The sequence below is a fragment of the Tursiops truncatus genome, chromosome 1 (genome assembly GCF_011762595.2).
Source record: "Tursiops truncatus isolate mTurTru1 chromosome 1, mTurTru1.mat.Y, whole genome shotgun sequence".
Taxonomy (NCBI): domain Eukaryota; kingdom Metazoa; phylum Chordata; class Mammalia; order Artiodactyla; family Delphinidae; genus Tursiops; species Tursiops truncatus.
Genome location: NC_047034.1, coordinates 88,455,747 through 88,470,313, shown reverse-complemented (window position 1 = coordinate 88,470,313; position 14,567 = coordinate 88,455,747). Strand labels below are relative to the sequence as shown.

The following is a 14,567-nucleotide window of genomic DNA, read 5'->3' as shown; positions in this document are numbered from 1 at the left end:
GCCATCATCCTACCATCTTATCGAGCAGTTATCCTCCCACCCTCTGCCCAGCTTTGATCCTTGCTGTAAGCTGAGGCCCCCGTTCACTTACTCGAGGAGTTAGTACTCCCAGCTTCTTCTGTGGCAGGGTCTCTTTAATCTATCTGTAGACTTGAAGCATACATGATAGCAATGTTTAAACTGCTTCATATTGCCTGCCCTGTGCTTTCTAGATTATTCAGAGCTTTCTCTAATTAGTGGGAACTGAAGGCCCATACAGACCTTAGGCAGAAGCCAGTTTGACTGAACCAAAGACACAGTCTTGATTGATTTATATTTTATTGTTGAAAAATCCATGAGAGAGTTCTGGAAAGTTCATCATCTAAAAAAAAAGGTAAAATTGCTTTAGGTCCATCTAAAAAGCTAGAATGTCGTCCCATCCTCCTTTAAACTTCAACTAATGGTTGATATTTGTTGGTTGACTAGTTATGACTAGTTAGATGTGAAATATCCTTCCAAATAAAGTACATCACTATACAAGGAGCATATGTTTTGATTTTAAATACAAAAGTTTCTTATATTTTAAATCCAAAACACATAGAAAAGTCTTAATAAATGATGTACTTATATTAAATACTGAAAAGTTCTGTAATAAAGTGGATGGTGGCTGTCTGACTAAAGAAGCATGAGTATAAAGTAATGAAATTTACCCCTGCCCCACACACCCACAAACAGGTAGAACTCAGAACTTTACACATATTCCAAAAATATTGATTAAAAATATTTTTGGAACTCTTCTTCGGAAGTGTTTTCAGGGCCATACAAGAAAACTCTCTTAACATTATAGATCCATAATAGAAAGGACTGAAAGCAGTAGTTTGGTAAACCTACTTTAGTAATTGAGTTTGGTTCCGGAAAGACTTCCAACCATTTACAAATTAGCTGTACTCTCAAAGAATAACAGCGTGCCAGAAAGGGTTGTGCCACAGGGCCGGAAGCAATTCCAAAAGTCTTCCAAAAGTGTTTGAGAGGGCAGGCAATGTTAGAACAAGCGGGTAGCCTCCCAAGGTAACAGCTTTAAAGGTATCATCATTAAACATATAATTTCAGGTTTGTTTGCTTAAAAAAAACTATCACATTATCATATAGTTATAAATGATATGAAGTATTTATACTGTTTGGCAGAAATTATAGGAAAGAGTCATTTAAATTACTGGATCCAAAAAGCATCTGTAGATTTAACACGGATGATAATAATAACAAAACATATTAACATTTATTAGCATCTATTGTGAGCAAGATGCTATTCTAAGCACGTTATATATACTAATTCATTTAATCCTCACAAACCCCTGTGAGGTGTTTTCCCCATTTTATGTAAAAGGAAATTAGTGAATAGAGAGGGTGAGTGACCTGCCCCAGTCACAGAGCTACTAACTGACAAAGTTGGGATTTGAACCCAGTCAGCCTAGCTCTAGGGTCCATGCTCTTAATTGCTACACTAGGTTCTCATTGATTTCACAAGGAGAATTTGGTTAATATTTAAATGTAGCATTTAATATTTTTCATGAATCAGTGACTAATGGCCTATACATAACAATTTTAACTAAGTATTTTCAATTTTGACAAAATGTAAAGGCAACAGTATGATTGAAAAGAGAGGGTATGTGGACAAACTTAACTTTACGTTATTGCACTGCAACAGCGAAAGTGTTTTTTTAATGTTAAAAATACTGTGTTAATCTTCAGAGGCACTTGATCTCATGCATCTGTTCTCCTTTTCTCTGGGGAATTAATAGGACTCCTACATTTATTCTAAAAGTCTGGATTTGCTTTTTGTGTTTCAAGGACATCTTTTCATTTTATCTAGAAGTAATAGAGAAAATATGGGATATTAGGATCTAAAACAGATTTACTTTAAAGGCAGGAGGAAAAGTGAGTTTTATTTTATGGTTATTGTAGCCAATATAGTTATAATAGCCATTATGTAAGAATTAATTTCTTTTTTCAGAAAGACACTACTATTGGCTCGACAGCTTAAAGACAGAGCTGTAGAAGCACAGTCTTGCTACAGTCTTGGAAACACATATACTTTACTTCAAGACTATGAAAAGGCCATTGACTATCATCTAAAGCACTTAGCAATTGCTCAAGAGCTAAATGATAGGTAAGTTATATACCTTTTTACTATAGTTATGATAAAATATAGATACATTGTTGAATCCCTAGAATATTTCCTTTAAATTTCTTTTTTGTTTCCTTTGTTTTCTTTTTAATTCCTTTTTAAGGTATTTCCTCTGTTTCAGTAACATCCTCTGTATGTTACTGTTTGAAGGGCTGGAGAGGATTAGAATGGTTTCATATAACCTTGAACCAAGATCAGTAAATAGGTCACAAACTCAATTGCCTGCAAAGGCCCTCCTGACTAGATCAGTGTGAAAATTGTAGTGAAATTAATAGGCCCAACAGTGTTAAGGGGACAGCTGCTATTCAATTCCAGCTAAGTGTTGCCTGGAAGGAATGAGGATCCAGAGCCGCCTCTTTTTTCAAGAGAAGCTGCGAGTCCTGAGTTTCATATAAAATCTTCTGATTTTTAAATGTTGATGTTTAATTCTTCTTTTTTTTAAAAAACTGTATGAAGAAACAATATCTGTGCAGGACTTTAGTCTTTGATGTTTGCTTTAGTAGGATAGATTTTTATCTCAGTATGAAGAACTCTGTACAGTTATTCAAAATGAAGTATGCTACCTCAAGAGGTGAGTTCTCTCTTCCTCATGGTGTTCAAATACAGACTGAAAGATTATAGACTGAATCCTGGTAAGGATGCCATGGAAAGAAAATGGGGTAGTTGAACTGCAAGACCTATCCCTGAGACTTTATTTATAATATACTGCATGTTTAAAAAGGATGTTTTCCATTTTAAAACTTGACTCTGAGTTCATTATTATGTGGTTTTTCTAATACAGTCGTCCCTTGATATCTGCAGGGGTTTGGTTCTAGGATCCCTATGGATACCAAAAGCCATGGAAGCTCAGGTCTCTTATGTAAAATGGTGTAGTACAGTTGGCTGTATCCGGGGGGTTTCTCAGATAACGGTTGAATCCATGGATGTGGAACCTGAAGCAGGCCAACTGTATGTCTCTAGTATTATGATAGTTTGTTCTTTATAAGAAAGACCAAATAAATCCAAAGCATTGTTTATGCCTTTAATTACTACTAGATAGATTTTATTCTTCACACAGACCTCCTTTCAGATAACTGCATGTTAGCTTTGAATTATTTTGTAGAATTGGTGAAGGAAGAGCATGTTGGAGCTTAGGAAATGCATACACAGCTCTAGGAAATCATGATCAAGCGATGCATTTTGCTGAAAAGCACTTGGAAATTTCAAGAGAGGTATGAAACTAAAAAATTGTTATCTGTGCTATTGCGATTCACAGATCTGCAGCCCTATTATTTCTCTAGAATGCTCCTATATGGCTGAGTAATAAATTTAATTATATATTGTTCTCTTGGCATAAGAACTACACAGAGCATTTTGAGATACAGATCAGGGGTATGTTTGCACTGGCCTTGATGTAGGAAGACAGGAAGGAAGGGCTGAGCATGGAGGAATGGGAGAATTACTAACATGTGCCTCCACTGTCCCCCCATCTCTACGTGGAAAAATAGCATGGTATGAAAGGAAGAACATGGCTCTTAGAATCAAGAACTGGTTCCTGTTACAGTTCTGCCATTTGCTGGCTATTTGAGCTTGGAAACTTTTCTGAGCATCATTTCTCTCATCTGTAAAATGAGAATAATAATAATATCTGCTTTGCAAATTGTTATACAGATAGAGATAAAGTATATATAAAAGTACCTAGTATAATGTCTAGTGCTAGCTTAATAAACACTGTTACTATAGGATGGAAATACAGTATTCTAAGGAAATTGTATTCATGTGATGCCAAGTTAACGTGTCACAGAGTAACCTACTTTATTATTTAAGGTGATCATAGAGATTAAGAGCAATCTAATATTTAGAGAATTAAGGAATTGGCAGAATGTAATTATCTGTCCTCTTGTCATATTTTAGTCGCTTTTCTTCTTTAAAATACTATTAATGAAAAAACACATTTCATTCATAGTATTATAATTTTAAAATAACTATTTTCATCTCTCTAGTTTCTTCCAGTTTTAGGTTGACAACATTTTCAACTAATCTTCACCATTCTTTACTTTAAATACTACTCTAAAGTATAAATGCTTATGGTTGTAGGTTGGGGATAGAAGTGGTGAACTAACAGCACAACTCAATCTCTCAGATCTTCAAATGGTTCTTGGGCTGAGCTACAGCACAAACAATTCAATGATGTCTGAAAATATTGAAGTTGATAACAGTTTGCATGGTAAGTATTAGGTCTTCAAAACCCAATTTCTTTATCCTCAAGATTTACATTTAAGTTACTTATCTCATGTTTACCATATCCAGAGAGATATATAACATAGGAAGCTCAACTATTATACTTTTTTGCTTTACCACTGTCCCATTAATTTATCAGTATGGAATACAGTATTTTATAGCTTTTATCATGAACTTAGAAATGGTAAAGGTATAACTATTTTGTTTAAATATTTTTTAAATACATTTAAATTCTGTATCTCTAGGCTCACTCAAAAATTTATAAATGTGAAGATGTGAAAATTAAAACATTTTACTGTTTAACCTCTTTGTTTCAAATGTCTTTACGTATTTGATTTTTGTTTAGCTTTTATTCCCCCCGTTTCATTTCTAAGGGGGAATCTCTTAGGATTTTTTATTTTTTTAATTCAGAAAACCCAGAAATTTTCTTTAGGTGCTGATTTGGTTTTGACATTGCTATAAGAAAAAAATATGCTATAATGTCTCTGTTTCTAAGTGAAAAAAAAACACCTACTGTTGATTAAAAAAATGAAAAGGAACAAAAAGTAGAACCACATTTTTGGATACCATCTATATGTAACTCTATGTGAGATCCATTTTAAAGATCCAGACAAGGCTTAAAAAATTCTTAGTCTGAAAAAAAATTACTGACACAGACAGATGTTTTGAACTTGAAAGTCAGTGAAAAATCTAGCTTTTATCTTCCCAATATCCTCCTTTAACCCATACAAAGAAAAGGAAGAGGAAAAAGAAATTAGTGGCTAGTCATCTAAGACTTTGAAAGAACATTTAATTGAAAAATGATATTGAAGTATGAACAGTATAGTAAACTGGACCATGTACTTTGTAATTGAATAATGGGCTAAAAGGTTTTCCTGTGTTTAATTTTCAAGTTGGTTAAGTTGTAATAGCTCTCATATTTTAACAAATTATCACTTGTCCTCGTGGACCGCTCTAGCTATAGACCTATTCCTTTGTTTCCCTTTACAACAAAACTTGAAAATAACATCACTGTTCCTTGTCTTTACTTCCTCACCTCCCATTCTCTCTTCAAACCACTGGACTCTGGCTTTGGCCCCATGATGATACTAAAACCTTTTCAAGGTTACCGGAGAACTCCAATTTACCAAATACGTTGATCAGTTTTAGATGTCCGCATATTTGATTTCTCAGCAATATTTCCTGTAGCTGATCATTCCCTCCTCATAGTGCTTTGTTCGTTTGGCCTCCAGGATCACCCTCTTTCTGGCTTACCTCCACCTCACTGGCCACTCTGTCTTCATAACTCCCCTCTCTTCCTCATCTTTCCAATCCTTGACATTTGTAGTACCTGGGGTTCTGTTGCTGGACCTCTTCTCCCTTCCCTCTTCCCTCTCTCCTTCTCTATCTTCTGTCCATCCATATCCTTCCTCCTGATTTTATCCTTTTTCCTCTTATCCTACACTCTAGATCAGTGCTTCTAATAGAACTTTCTGTGAAGATGGAAATGTTCTGTATCTGTGCTGTCCAGTATAGTAGCCTCTAGCCATATGTGACTGTTGAGCACTTGAAATGTGGCCAATGCAAAAAGAAGTGAATTTTTAAATATTATTTAATTTTAATTAAAGTTTTAAAAGCCACATGTGGCTAGTGGCTACTATATCAGACAGCACAACTCTAGATGATTTCATTCAGTCGGTTGGCTTTTATATCATCTATATGCTGATGATTTTCAAATTGGTATTTCCAGTCATAATTTCTCTCTTGAGTTAGAGTTTCATATGTTTAACATTTCCACTTGAATATCTAATTGGCATCTAAAACTTAACACATCCAAAATGGATCAATTGTTTTTTTCTCCCCAAACACGTTCTTGCTTTAGTCTGCCCTGTCTCAGGAAATGGTACCATGATTCACACCAGTGTTCAGGCCAAAAACCTAAGGGCCATCCTTGTTCCCTTTCTCCCACCCACTCCTACATCCAACATATCAGAAACCCTACCTTCAAAATACATCCCTAATCTCTCTTACAATGTACACTGCAACAATCTTAGTACAAGCTGCCAACATCTCCCAGCAGAGCATTAGCCTTGCAACTGTTTCTTTTGTTTCCGCTGTTGATCCCTCACACTGACTTCCACAGGGCAGCCAGAGTGCTTTTTTAAAATATGAATCAAGTCATGTCATTCCTCTGCTCAGAACCCTCCAGTGACTTCCCATCATACCTGGAACCAAATCTTCAGTCCTCATCGTGGCTAAAAGGCCCTGTAATCCGGGCCCAGACTGCTTTATCATTTCCTCCCACACCCCCTGCTCACTTTGGCTCCATGAAGACAGGTATTTTTTGGTCTGTTAGGTTCATTGCTATATCCCTAGTGCCTGGAAAAATCTGCTGGCTAAAGGAACTGCAAGAAAACTTGTATAGGGACTTCTCTGGCAGTCCAGTGGTTAAGACTCCATGCTTCCACTGCAGGGGGGGGCACGGGTTCAAGCCCTAGTCGGGGAATGAAAATCCCGCATGCCATGTGGTGCAGCCAAAAGAAACAAGAAAACTTGTATATTTCTGGTGTTGGCTCAGGGTGGAGGAAAGGAGTCTCCCATAAGAATCTGAATTCATAAGCCTGTCTACACACTGGTTTGGAATTTGATTTATTCTATCTGCACAGTATAAGAAAGCCCAATCCATTAAAGTGCTTTTGAAAGCACTTTAGAAATACTAAAGTAGAAATACTCCTAGGGACTTAGCAGAAGTAAGAGCAAATGTTTTCTGGAGGTAAGCAAGCCATCCTTTATCCAGGCCTATAAAGACTCACAACAACAACAATAACAAAATTACCAAATACCTAAAGAAACAAGCCAAAAGGAGTAAGAAAACAAACAAAAGCAAAATCAGGTCACCAAGATCTTCAGGGTATAAAATGACTATGATTAAATGTTTACAGGAATAACAGAATTGAAACAAAGGAATAACAAAAATGATCATGCAGATTTGAAAAAAATAATAATAGCTAACAATTATTGAGTGCTTACTATGTGCGCAGGCAGTGCTTTGCCTGTTTTAACTGATTTAATCCTAACAACTCTAGGAGGCAGGAGAGGTTAAGTAAATTTCCTGGGGTTACCTTTTTAAGTGGTAGAGATGGGAGTTCAACCTAGTCAGTCTGGCTTCAGAGTCCGTCTTAGCTGATACTTCTAGCTTAATGTGATTTTAACGTACCTCTCAGTAATTGATAGGTAAAAATCAGGAGTCAGATATCAGTAATAATATAGAGGATTTGACCAGCACAATTAATGGGCTTGATGTGTTTTCAAATTATGTGTTTGACCCATTTAATGAGTTATAAAATCAATCTCAGGTGTTGCAACTAACATTAAATACATACACACCCACATACATACATGTTAATGCGGTTATCATACATAATAAGGGCAAGTACTGTTGTGTGGAGATTTTGTTCTACATTTAAGTGTATTCAGGGTTGCAATGCAAATGTTTTTTTTGTTTTTTTTTTTTTTTTTTGCGGTACGCGGGCCTCTCACTGTTGTGGCCTCTCCCGTCGCATAGCACAGGCTCCAGACGCGCAGGCTCAGCGGCCATGGCTCACGGGCCCAGCCGCTCCGCGACATGTGGGATCCTCCCGGACCGGGGCACGAACCCGCGTCCCCTGCATTGGCAGGCGGACTCTCAACCACTGCGCCACCAGGGGAGCCCACAAATGTATTTTTTAAAGTTATAGTGGATCTACATTATTATGTTAGTTTCAGGTGTACAACATAGTGATTCAAAATTTTTATAGATTATATTCCATTTAAAGTTATTATAAAACATTGGCTATATTCCCTGTGTTGTACAGTATATCCTTGCATGTTATTCGTTTTATACATTGTAGTTTGTACCTCTTAATACCCTACTCCTATCTTGCCCCTCTCCTTTTCTCTTTCCCCACTGATAACCATTAGTTTCTTGCCTGTATCTGTGAGTCTGTTTCTGTTTTCTCATTTTTATTCGTTTTATTTTTTTAGATTCCAAATGTATTTCTTAATGTGAGTCACAGTTAAAAATATGGGTCACACTGATTTAATGGACATACAGAATACTGTGTCAAGGAACTAATCAATTCACATTCTTTTAAAACATTCATGAAACAGGTCCAAAAATTTGACCACATGCCAAACCAACAAATTTGAAGGAATCTGTATCACATAGATTTCATGCCCTGAGCACAGTGCAGTTCAGTTAGAAATTAACAAGAAGATAATGTATAAAACATATTCATTGGAAAATACACACTTCTAAGTAACTTATGGTATGATTTAAGAAGAAATCATAAATAAAATTAGAAAATGACTTAGGACTGAATTATAATTTATGTGATACAACTTACATTAGTTCTTAGAGCAAAATTTATATTGTATCATATTTTAAAAGGAAAGAGACTCAGTGACCTAAGTATCCAGCTTTTAAAAAGTTAAAAACAAAACAAAAAACAAAAAACTCAAAAGAAAGTAGAAGGCAAGAAATAATAGCAGAAATTAATGAATTTAAAACGAAGATTCAATAGAGAAAATTTTTAAAAACCCAAATTTGGTTCTTTAAAAAGACTAACAAATCTACAGCAAGATTATTTGAGGAAAAAAAAAGAGAGAGAAAAGGGGATATAATGTAGATGCAGCAGACATTAAAAAGATGAGATTATCCTGAATAATTTTATTTGAAAACCTAAGAGAAATGGACAATTTCTAGAAAAGCAGCTTACCAAAATTGAATCTAGAAAAATCTAATGGTAGAATGTAATGTGAATGGATGGCATCTCTAATGCCTAGAACCATAGGGAAATTTGATGAGTCATTTAAAATCTTTCCACTGAGAAAATACCTGGCCAAGGTGGTTTTACAAGTGTGATCTACCAAACGTTTAAGAAACTTGATTCCAACCTTCCATAAAATTTTATAGGTAACTAGAAAAGTGGGAACACTTTATCAGTCTTTCTGAGACTAGTATATCCTGATATCCAAACTAGACAAGAACAGTATGTACAAGAAAGGAAAATTACAGGCAAATCTTTACTTATGAACATAGATGTAAAAATTTTAAACAAAATATTTGCAAACCAAACCCACAGTGTATTTAAAACAAATAAATAGGAATTCAAGTGGACTGAATATCAGGAAATCAATTAATATAATATACCAGTAAACATAGTAAAGGAGAAAATAGCTCAAATATCCAAATATATCATAATTCTATTAAATGTAAACATTCCATTTAAAGGACCAGGAGTATCAGATTGGTAGAAGAATAAAATCCAACTAAGCCTGAAAGTAAAAGGATTGAAAAAACATACCATGGAAAAACTGATCAAGAGAAAGCTGGTACAGCTGTACTAATATCAGATAAAATGTACTTTAAGTCAAAAGACTTTGTTAGAAATGAAGACAGTCACTTCACAATGGTTAAGAATTCAATTCACCAGGAAGATAAAAGCCTTAAATTTGTATGTATCTAGCAAGCCTAATAACAAAGCTTCAGTGTACATAAAGCAAAACTGACTAAACTAAAAGGAGAAATGGGAAAATCCAGAACCATAAGGGGAAATCTAAACACATTTCTCTCAGGAATTGCGCCTATCAGAAAACTAAATATTTTAAAGGATGTCAGTTCTTCCCAAATTGATATAAATTCAGTGTGCTGCCAAGCAAATAATGGCAGTTTTTTTGTGGAATTTGACCAGGTCATTCATGAATGTATATGAAAGAAAAAAGGGCTAAGAACTCAAAGCCAAAACATTCCTGATGAAAAACAAGAGATGAGAAGTGCTTTCTCTACAGATATAAAGATTATAAAGCTACAGTAATGAAGACAGTGTGTTACTGGCATAGAGACAAATAGACCAATGGAATGGAATATAGAGTCTATATTTATAATCCTTGCATATATGGAAATTAATAGCACACAAAAATAAATTCTTGATGGATCAAGGATTTAAGTATGGAAGACAGATTTAGAGCAATAATTATGATCAGCCAGCTAACACTTGCTGAATGCTTACTACTTACCAGGCATTATACGGACCCCTTTACAGATGATGGTGCATTTGTCATCACACAGTGATCTATGAGGTAGGTATAGTTGTCCTATACAAATGAGAAAATCACAGAGAGGTAGTTGCCCAAGGTCATATCACAATGAGTGATTGGTCTGTTCAATCAGTATGCTGTACTACCTCTGAAAATAAAGGAGAATATCTTCATGATATCAGAGAGGGAAAGGATTTCTCAAAACACAAAAACAAACAAAAAACCCCACAAAAACAAAACCATTACGAAAAAGATTGACACTGAAATTAAGAACTTCATTTCATTAAAAGAAACTGTAAAGTGATAAAACACAAACTGAAAGGACATTTGCCACACAGATGATTAAAAAAGGATTTGTATCCTCAATTTATAAGAACTCCTATGAATTAAAAACAAGACAAATAACCTAACTAAAAGATAGGCAAAAGTGATGAACAGAAGAAACACAAATAGCCCATAAATATGTGAAAAGGTATTTAACTAATCAGGGAAAACCATAGTGAGGTAATATTGGTGGATGAGGTGGATGAAAATTAAAAGGCCTGATGACACCAGTATTGAAACAATACAGGTAATAGAAACTTTTATGCAGTGTTGATAGGAGTAGAAATTGGTGTATTCAAAAGAGTAGTCTGGCAATATTCTGGTAGAGTTGAAGATGTACCAACCATATGATCTAGCAGTTCCACTCCCAGTTACACTCATCTGTTACCCAGACTGGAACAAAGCCTTGCTCATGTACACGAGGAGATATTTCCAAGAATTTCTGTAGTAATATTGCTTATAATGACAAATGATTGGAAGCAACCTAAATAGCTGTCACCAATAGAAAGGGTATATGCTTTCCTTGTCCTAAAATCGCAATGAAAATTAAACTACTCATACCAACGTGGATGAATCTCACAAACATGAGATTGCTCATAGAAAGCAAGTTAGAGAACATACACAGTATGTAATGTTATATAATAAGCTCCATTGCTTAGAGATATATACATATGTAATGAAAATATAAAAACTTAGGGAGGAAGAGGGAAGTTATAGGGGGAATTACAAAAGGGGGAGTTAATGTGTCAGTTGTGGTTTCTTTTTCTTTTTTTTTTTTTTTTTTTTTTTGCTTTTCAAAGTTCTGTTTTACAAAGTAAGCAGCACATGATACACAATTTGACGAAATAATTTTCGGAGTTGGAAAAGTTACAGATTTTTGTGACAAGAAAACCCAGGGTAGGAACTACTTATGGAAAGAAGGCAATTTGTTGAGAAACTACGTTCCCTTACCCCACCCCCGTCAAGTAAAAATCTCAAAGAAAGGGACTGAAAGAGTAGCAACTGGAGAGGTTTACAGATTCACTTTGTACAAAATGAATGACTTTAGATTTCATTACTTTCTAGTGCATCCAGTTTCTTTAAGAAAAATTTTTTCTCTTTATGTGAAATAGCTAAGAATAAATGAAGTAAAAGGCTTGTTACAGATGATGACTCTTCACAAAAATTTATAGTCATAGTACAAATTACCTTCTCAGTGACTATGTTTTCCAGTTAAACTCTGAGAGCACTGCAACCAGCCTCATTATTTTGTGAGCTTATTGTTTTAGAAGATGTATTTATTTCATTCTTTATCTTCAAGAGTTTCTTATCAGGGAAGAAAATTCTTGACATCATAAACAGTAACAACCACATTATGTGAGTATTTGTTTTCTGATGGTATGTATTCAAAAGTAATTTAATATTTTTAATCTATTTCCTACAACACTATTCCCAGAATAAAACTGTCTGAGTAGAATAACGTGTGGGAACCAGTTCCTACTATCACCATGCCTCAAAGAAGATAATTAGAGCACTTCCTGTTTAAAATGTAGCTTATGAAGTGGAGCAACAATCTTTTTTTTTTAACATCTTTATTGGAGTATAATTGCTTTACATTGGTGTGTTAGTTTCTGCTATGTAACAGAGTGAATTAGCTATACATATACATACATCCCCATATCTCCTCCCTCTTGCATCTCCCTCCCACCCTCCCTATCCCACCCTTCTAGGTGGACACAAAGCACCTAGCTGATCTCCCTGTGCTATGCGACTGCTTCCCACTAGGTATCTACTTTACATTTGGAAGTGTATATATGTCCATGCCACTCTCTCACTTTGTCCCAGCTTACCCTTCCCCATCCCTGTGTCCTCAAGTCCATTCTCTACGTCTGCGTCTTTATTCCTGTCCTGCCCCTAGTTTGTTCTTCAGAACCTTTTTTTTTTTTTAGATTCCACATATATGTGTTAGCATATGGTATTTGTTTTTCTCTTTCTGACTTACTTCACTCTATATGACAGACTCTAGGTCCATCCACCTCACTACAAATAACTCAATTTCATTTCTTTTTATGGCTGAGTAGTATTCCTTTGTATATATGTGCCACATCTTCTTTATCCATTCATCTGTCGATGGACACTTAGTTGCTTCCATGTCCTGGCTATTGTAAATAGAGCTGCAATGAGCATTATGGTACATGACTCTTTTTGAATTATGGTTTTCTCAGGGTATATGCCCAGTAGTGGGATTGCTGGGTTGTATGGTAGTTCTATTTGTAGTTTTTTAAGGAACCTCCATACTGTTCTCCATAGTGGCAGTAACAATTTACATTCCCACCAACAGTGCAGGAGGGTTCCCTTTTCTCCACACCCTCTCCAGCATTTATTGTTTGTAGATATTTTTATGATGGCCATTCTGACCAGTGTGAGGTGACATCTCACTGCAGTTTTTTTGTTTGTTTGTTTGTTTAATTTTATTTTATTTTATTTTTTTGCGGTACGCGGGCCTCTCCCTGTTGTGGCCTCCCGCTATTGTGGCCTCTTGCGTTGCGGAGCACAGGCTCCGGGCATGCAGGCCCAGCGGCCATGGCCCACGGGCCCACGGGCCCAGCCGCTCCGCGGCATGTGGGATCTTCCCAGACCGGGGCACGAACCCGTGTCCCCTGCATCGGCAGGCGGACTCTCAATCAATCACTGCGCCACCAGGGAAGCCCTTTTTTTTTTTTTTTTTTCATTGCAGTTTTGATTTGCATTTCTCTAATGATTAGGGATGTTGAGCATGCTTTCATGTGTTTGTTAGCAATCTGTATATCTTCTTTGGAGAAATGTCTATTTAGGTCTTCTGCCCGTTTTTGGATTGGGTTGTTTGTTTTCTTGATACTGAGCTGCATAAGCTACTTGTATATTTTGGAGATTAATCCTTTGTCAGTTGCTTTGTTTGCAAATATTTTCTCCCATTCTGAGGGTTGTCCTTTTGTCTTGCTTATGGTTTCCTTTGCTGTGCAAAAGCTTTTAAGTTTCATTAGGTCCCATTTGTTTGTTTTTGTTTTTCCATTTCTCTAGGAAGTGGGTCAAAAAGGATCTTGCTGTGATTTATGTCATGGAGTATTCTGCCTATGTTTTCCTCTAAGAGTTTTATAGTGTCTGGCCTTACATTTAGGTCTTTCATCCATTTTGAGTTTATTTTTGTGTATGGTGTTAGGGAGTGTTCTAATTTCATTCTTTTACATGTACCTGTCCAGTTTTCCCAGCACCACTTATTGAAGAGGCTGTCTTTTCTCCATTGTATATTCTTGTCTCCTTTATCAAAGATAAGGTGACCATATGTGTGTGGGTTTATCTCTGGGCTTTCTATCCTGTTCCATTGATCTATATTTCTGTTTTTGTGGCAGTACCATACTGTCTTGATTACTGTAGCTTTGTAGTATAGTCTGAAGCCAGAGAGCCTGTTTCCAGCTCCATTTTTCTTTCTCAATATTGCTTTGGCTATTCGGGGTCTTTTGTGTTTCCATACAAATTGTGACATTTTTTGTTCTAGTTCTGTGAAAAATGCCATTGGTAGTTTGATAGGGATTGCATTGAATCTGTAGATTGATTTGGGTAGTATAGTCATTTTCACAGTGTTGATTCTTCCAATCAAAGGACATGGTATATCTCAACATCTGTTTGTATCATCGTTAATTTCTTTCATCAGTGTCTTATAGTTTTCTGCATACAGGTCTGTTGTCTCCTTAGGTAGGTTTATTCCTAGGTATGTTATTCTTTTTGTTTCAATATAAGTAAATGGGAGTGTTTCCTTAATTTCTCTTTCAGATTTTTCATCTTT

At 35.7% G+C, this 14,567-nt stretch overlaps 1 protein-coding gene across 3 annotated transcripts in view; it reads left to right on the top strand.

Moving 5' to 3' along the window:
• Positions 1-14,567, top strand: part of GPSM2 (G protein signaling modulator 2) — a 62,836-nt gene that overhangs the window by 25,046 nt on the left and 23,223 nt on the right. For all 3 annotated transcript variants that reach the window (XM_019919694.2, XM_019919692.2, XM_019919696.3), the window contains 3 exons: positions 1,991-2,146; positions 3,267-3,375; positions 4,241-4,370. In XM_019919694.2, coding sequence (XP_019775253.1) covers positions 1,991-2,146; positions 3,267-3,375; positions 4,241-4,370 — 395 coding nt within the window. The remainder of the gene's footprint in view (positions 1-1,990; positions 2,147-3,266; positions 3,376-4,240; positions 4,371-14,567) is intronic.